General features: G+C 54.6%; 2 protein-coding genes across 2 annotated transcripts; one reads left to right on the forward strand and one right to left on the reverse strand.

Annotated features, from left to right (window-relative positions):
* The first annotated feature begins 5 nt into the window (after positions 1–5).
* N657DRAFT_675417 (uncharacterized protein) lies at positions 6–1,138 on the forward strand. The gene is made up of 2 exons (XM_062795818.1): positions 6–300; positions 437–1,138. Exons 1-2 carry the CDS (start codon positions 108–110, stop codon positions 1,099–1,101), a joined length of 858 nt encoding a protein of 285 aa, XP_062642372.1. The 5' UTR covers positions 6–107; the 3' UTR covers positions 1,102–1,138.
* A 34-nt stretch (positions 1,139–1,172) lies between these two features.
* N657DRAFT_651061 (uncharacterized protein) lies at positions 1,173–3,497 on the reverse strand. Its single transcript, XM_062794083.1, has one exon. It carries the CDS (start codon positions 3,415–3,417, stop codon positions 1,294–1,296), a length of 2,124 nt encoding a protein of 707 aa, XP_062642373.1. The 5' UTR covers positions 3,418–3,497; the 3' UTR covers positions 1,173–1,293.
* Between the last annotated feature and the right edge of the window lie 3,302 nt (positions 3,498–6,799).

Raw genomic sequence — 6,799 nt, forward strand, 5'->3', positions numbered from 1 at the left:
CGCCTTCGTCTGCATCCCAGCGTGAAGAATCTCTGCAGAAAAGGAGTCAGCGTCACAACATCACAACAAGTGACTGCCGCGCCACAGTTTAGGCGCCCCTGTACACTATGAGACCCCTCTTCTTTCTCATCGGCCTCTTGACCATACTCTCTCCCGTTCTAGCGTCGATAAGGAGCAAATGGCTTGAGATACTCGTGCCCTTTACCATCTCAAGCAAACAATTCGAGGTCTTTGGCACCGTTACGATCGGGAAGAATGCCTTTGAAAATGGCAGACCCACGATCGGAGCCTTCATCCAGAGTAAGTCAAAATTGTCAGAGTTGGCCCAGTCTGGTACCTATTCCTGACACTTGAGACGTTGCGGAGTCTTGACGTTTCCGCTGCCCCTCCGTCCCCCGAAGTTACCCTCCAATGCCCCTGTATTGACGTTTTGCAGGCATCGCCAAGATTCCCTCGAGGATCAGCTCTGAGGCCGTGGATAAGCTTTTTGCCGACCCATACTACCCCAAGATTTCGGAGCTCGCCTATTACGCCCAGAACGACCCTCTGGGCAAGGACGGCAAACCGCTTTTCGACGGGAAGTACGACTCAGAAAAGATGGTTGGCATAAAGGGCTTGGGTCATGGCAAAGTACACGACGAGTATGCGAAGGCGTCCGCCGCCGCAGGGGCCAAGGCAAAAGAGTACATGAACAATCCCGCGTTCAAGGCCATGTGGGATGTGCTTGATCGTCAAGAGGAAAATGGTTGGCAAGGAGGGATGTGGGCCCGGGATCAAGACGTTGAGGATGGAAGGATCAGGAAGGTGTCTGACCTTGGGAGCTTCAAGCCGGGTGGCAAGTTCGGCGGTCTCAATGTCGCCATCAAATCATTACCGACTTTCCCGGGCACAGCTCATGTGATGGGGATAGATTATGCCAGAACCTTCCTCGAAATGAGCAAAAGGGGCGGGACTCGAGCGGACATGAAAGAGGTTCAGCGCACTGCCCGTCAGCATACAGTCGTGGAGACCAAAAAGAACGACGGCAGGGGGCACGACAGGCTTCGCAGGGATATTCAGAAGGCCCACTCTTCGCGAGGAAGTCCAGCAGATGGCTGTTAGAAGAAAGGCGGTACTCTACGCAGTCAATTGAAGATGCACTTTACCCGGAGAAAATCTGTTCATGTCACCCCACACGCAAGGAGCAGAGATCATGAAATGTTTGAGCTGAGGAGTGACTCGGACTTTACTATTATCCTACAACACATGCCGCCATCGATTTTGACACCCGATATCCAGGCCATTCTCTTCCGCTCACAAGACTCGATTGTAATGGGCAGGGTCCAAGGCCTGCGCAAGCCCATGTTCCTCTGTGACCACTGGAGCGGTCTGGAACCACACGAAACCCTTTTTCGTATAATAATGGCCAGACACCATCCGCAACCCCATGATCGACAGCACAACGCACCCGTCCACATATATCTCATCCCACCGGTGACCTCCATTGTAGCCCGCGTCCAGGAACTGCTTGATGACCGCCTCCAGCTCGTACATCACGGCCCCCATGGCCACGTCACTTATGCCCCGTCCCCAGGGCGTCTCTGCATTGTTGGGCCCACCGCTGCTCGTGACCGCTGGTGGCATCGCGTACAGGACGACGCACATGGCTTGTGGAACGGTGAGGTTCAGGTTCACAGCCACGTACAGCCGCGTGTCTTTCCACGGGATCGTCACCGACACCTCCTCCCCGACCTCGTTGCGCTCGATGTAGTGGATGTCTCGCTCCAGGTACCCCAGGTCCACGTGGCCGAATCCCCTCTCTTTGGGCCAGAGAGTCTGGAAAATGGCAAGCGGTATCCTCAGGGGCATATCGCGCAGATATTGGGAAGAGGCGGGGTTGTTTGCTTCGCGCCTTGGGGAGAGGGCGTGCTCGGGTTGGGGCTCGGATCGGGAGTCGCGCAGAAGGTATCGTGGAGGAAACCCGAGCTGTAGTCGGAGATACTGGTCCGTCTTCATCCCAGACTCTGCGATATGCTCCGGGAAATCGGACAGGTGGAGGCCCTCCTCCCTCACGTACCAATAAGTCCCGGTCCTGCCCCCAATGAACACCACCGCGATACAATACGTCACAACAGGATCCTGTAGCAGGATATATTCCAGTAGCGCCTGCTTTATGGCGTCGACGGCATTCTCGCTCAGATCTTCTTCCGCGGGTAGCACCGCGGCCAAACCGATGCACGCAGGCGTGGACTGACCGGTCTTCGTAGCGAGACACAAGGACGTCCGGTCCCGCGGAATGGTGACCGTCACCTCCTCCCCGCCTTCTCTTTTGGTGTAGCGTATGTCCCGAGTGGTCGGTGGGTATGTATGGACGAATCCATCGTCCTCGGGCATGTTGGCCATGAGATAGATGGACGGCGATTGCAACCCAAGCCCAGTGCCAGAATCATTGATCTTGGGATCAAAGACCTTGGTCTTGGGGTTGGCTTCTGTCGCCTCGCGCTCGCGTTCGCCCTCGGGTTGCCAGTATCGGGGCATGGATTGAGACTCGGGCAGAAGGTCTCGTGGTGGTGAAAAGCCAAACGTCTCGTGCATCTGATGGTACTTCTCCATCGTCGCCCTCACGACCTGCTCCGGCGGAGAGTGCAAGCCCTTCGTACTTGAGTACTCGTAAATCCCGATCTTGCCCCCAACAAACACCACCCCCATACACCCCTCCACGTCGTGCTCAAGATCCTGCAGAAGGGCGAAATATCCTAGCAGGAACTGCTTCACGGCGTCGACGGCGCCCTCGCTCAAAGCTTCTGACGTGGCGACGACGAGGCATGCGGTGCCGTTCTGTTTGATGCCGTTGACTCGGATCTGGGAGTTGCTGAAGCGAGAAGCCTGGATTATTGAAATATGGCGCTCCGGAATGGTAACCACCACCTCCTCCCCGCCTTCTTTTCTGGTGTAGCTTGTGCCACGACGGAACGGCGGAAATGTGTAGCGGAATCCGTCGTCCTCGGGGAAGTTGGCCTTGAGAAAGAACATCGGCTCAGCCACCTCAGCCTCGCGATCAAAAATGGCGGTTTGGGAACTGGCTTCTGTCGCTTCGCGCTCGCGCTGCGAGTTCTGGTGGAGGCCATTGTCGACCTTGGTATCGTCGGAGGTGCAGTCGGGCATGGTGGGGCGCGGTGAGGAGGCGGGTTCCGGCTGGGGCTCGGACTCGGTTGATCTGGATTTGCGTCCATGGCTGAAAATTCTGCGGAAGAAAGGGGGCGCCATTGATGCGTTGAGGGGAGAAGAGGTGGTTGGTCTCAACGGAGACGAGGTGGTGAGGCTGCGTTGGTAACGAGCCGCGATTCCTGTGCGGTGCGTCGAATTGAGCAGGTGCTGGATGCGGTGAATCTTGCATGCGCGCAGCTGGACGCGACCAGGAACTGGAGACAACATCATGCTTGGATGGATGTAGAAAGAACAGAGGAAAACCGAGAAGATCCCCCTCCCCCGCACCTTTCTTCCCTTTGCATTCTTCAGGTTGCCAAGTAACTGGTACGCGCCAAGACGGCGGCTGACCGGCGCGTTTTCGCCGGCCGATCATGCAGTCCAGCCGACCCCAGCGGACCCTCTCTGCTTGATCGCCCTGTGGGTCTTGGCAGGGTTCGAGATCTGGGGTGATCAGATCCTGTAATACCGGGCTGTCTTACCAACTATCTCATCCAAGTCAGCGAAAACTGGCAGGGGCGGACCACTGTCCGATTGGCAGTGCTCCTGCTTCTTTCCCGGTAGCCACCTAAATGCCCCTGCTAGTTTTCGCTCACCTGGATGAGATCAGACGAGTTCTCAACCACTGAATGTTAACCAATGAAAACCCGGATTGAATAGTCAGCCCCGCGGGGTAGGTCAATCAAACTGGGGTTTTGCCCTGCTTAGCAGTTGGAGTGGGCGATACAGCAGTACGGATACAGTACATCGTACGGTAACAGCCAATCGGAATCTGTAGCGGGCAAATCCTCCATGGGGGCAGTACCCTCCCCACTATCTGTATGTACAATTTCCCGTTTTGGCTAGACGACCTTAATGGTGCCTCTCACACTGAAATCTGGCTACACAGGAGGCGCTTCCAAGCTTCCCACCCTCCACCATCCATCCTGTCGTCAATTCGGGTGTTCTTGCCAACCAACCTACGGAGCTTCTCAACGCGCCTACCCGACCTTCTGTTTCTTCCTACCAAACCGACGCGACGCCCGACGCGCCTCAAAACGTTACTGTCTGACAGGGTCCAGATCAATTACACTCCCATCAATGTCACCAGGCCGTTGCAGTGTAATTGCAACTTACGTAAGCGAAGCCACGTTGAATTCACGGAAGGCACTCGTGGAAATGGATGCAACATGTTGAAATTGGTGGGGCCCCCATTGTGGGTCACGCTGTGGGGCAACAGTTTAGACCAAAAAAGGGGAAAATCAACTAAAATTCCATACAAAACCCTAATCCTGGCTATCATCATTCTTCTTCCATTGTTCATGTGTCTTCCATAACAGTATTGGATCGAGATCATCAATCACGCCGGCGTCGTACCAGCTGCGGAGGATCTGACAGAGAGCTATTGTGTTCGCCTGTAGCCGGTTGCGTAAAGGAGTAACCATATGGCCAGTAACGCTGAACAAGCGCTCAACTTCGGCGCTCATAGGAAGCACCGTGTGTTGATCCAACGCCATACGCGCAAGCCGTGGGTAGTTGTTCCTTCTCTTGTGCCAGTAGGCACGGGGATCCTCCTCGTACCGGTCAGAGTCGTTCTTCTCTAGTTGCCAACGCTCAAACTCGTCAAGTTCGACCGGTGCTGGCGATGGAAAGGGTGAAGGAGAGGTGGGCGCTGAGTTTGTTGGATTTCGCTCCTGGCTTCTGAAGATCGCGGACCTGTTGCTCGAGAGGCGGGGGATTTTTGTGGGTGGTTCTGAAGCCTCTTTTTGCTCGACTGGTACATCTCGGTATTGTTGCCTCCAGAGTTCTCGGACTTGTAGCTTCGCTGGCTCGATCCAGTCAGCGTGATGGTCACGCCACGCCTCGAATTTATCCCATCGGTGCCTAGGGTGTAGCGCGGCGGCAGCGTAGATGAGAGGAGACTCGCCAATCTTCTCGTAGTATTTGTCAGGCTTCATCCACGCGTTGTTGACATTAATAGCGACGTGTTCGCCGTTAACGAGGTCTTCAACTCTCGCCTTCGCTCTCTCGAGAGACTCAAGGAGGAACTCGTACCCATCACGAAGATCCCAGCTTGCTCCCTGTATTAGACTGATCGGCTCATCGCCTGAGCTGCGCTTCTTCTCATGAGGTTGGCCGTCGCCTTGAAGAGCTTTCACAACGAGCTCGAAGTCGAGAAGGATCTCTTTCAACACGGAGATGACCTCCCAGTCGTTCGCGGTCAACTTGTTCTCCTCATGTAAGAAGAGCGGCTCCTTTGCGCCTTTCTTTAGAGTGCCTGCTGTCGCCCGGAACTGCGAGTCAACGTGAGGTTGATGATGTGCCCGGAGCAGCGAACTCTCCTCTCTTCCCACCGGAAGCCGAGCTTCTCACCAATAATTCTCAAACGCGACGTCGTTATTTGTAGCGTTGTCGACAGTGAAGTAGCCAATCTTGTTTTCAATACCATAGTTTCTGATAACATTGAGGATGGCCTCCGCGATGTTCTCACCGGTATGCCGGTCACTCATATCTGGTAGACCGAATACAATCTTGTGAGGCGTGCTCTCTTCGTCTCGGAAAACTGCGCTTACGCCGTAGAGAGAGAGGCGGTTGCGTGAAGTCCATCCATCGAAGACTAGATGAACCAGCCCGGGGTTCTCCTGGAGCGTCTTGACTACGGTATCTTTATGTCGCTCAACATCTCGTACCACGAGGGCGTGAACAGTCTTCTCGAAGAGGTTGGCTTGTTGAATGTCGACAGAGGGTTTGAGGTAGGAGAAGACATCGCGAAGATAAGGGTGTTCAGCTGTGCAGAGAGGAAGATTGGCGCTGATGAGCCATCTCACAATCCTCCGTTGGAATTCAGCTCTATCGAACGCGCTGATCAAGTGGTTGGCCATCCTCTGATTTTCGGGGTTGTTCGGATTGAGATTGAAGAAGGTGGCAATGGATCTCGAGTCGCTGCTCTCGCGTTGGAGCTTGGTTGTTGGATACATCGAAGGCATACCCATGCACGGTCTTTGCCATCTCGTGAAATATCATACCCGAATTTCCATACCCACGACCACGATGCCCCCTTGCGTTCAGTCAATAGATAGCCGGGAAATCGCTTGAAGAGGAAGGCTTGATCTTCTTCAGTACGCGTAGGAACGGCGGCGACGGCCACAAGTGTTTCTGTAGCCATTATGGTAGCAGGTAGGCCAGAATGTCGACCTCGTCAGAGCTTGAGCTGCGAATTGACCAGTAGGGCGGTGAGAGTTCTGCCGACGCCCTCACTGCTGCGTGGTCGAGATTACAACTACACGTTAGTGTTTACCATACAAATTACTAATAATCACTAACGTACATGATAAGCGAACGTCCCAGACATGCGAACGTCCCACAAAAACACATCTGCACAACAAATTTCAACATGATTCAACCAACACTGACAAAAATGATTGAAATTACTCGGAATGGTCTTCCTCGGGCACTTTTGCAACTCCTTGACAGGTGCGTGCATTATGGCCAGGCTCGCCGCATCTGCCACAACGCCGCGTGCGCGTCTCGATCCTCGGCTTCCGACCACTGCCCGCCTGTGTTTCCGCCCGTATCTGCACCTCAACATCTCTCTGGGCTTGCAAATCCTGTCCATCCTGCACAGTAAGCGATC

Source organism: Parathielavia appendiculata (assembly GCF_033297405.1).
Source record: "Parathielavia appendiculata strain CBS 731.68 unplaced genomic scaffold N657scaffold_41, whole genome shotgun sequence".
Classification (NCBI taxonomy): Eukaryota; Fungi; Ascomycota; class Sordariomycetes; order Sordariales; family Chaetomiaceae; genus Parathielavia; species Parathielavia appendiculata.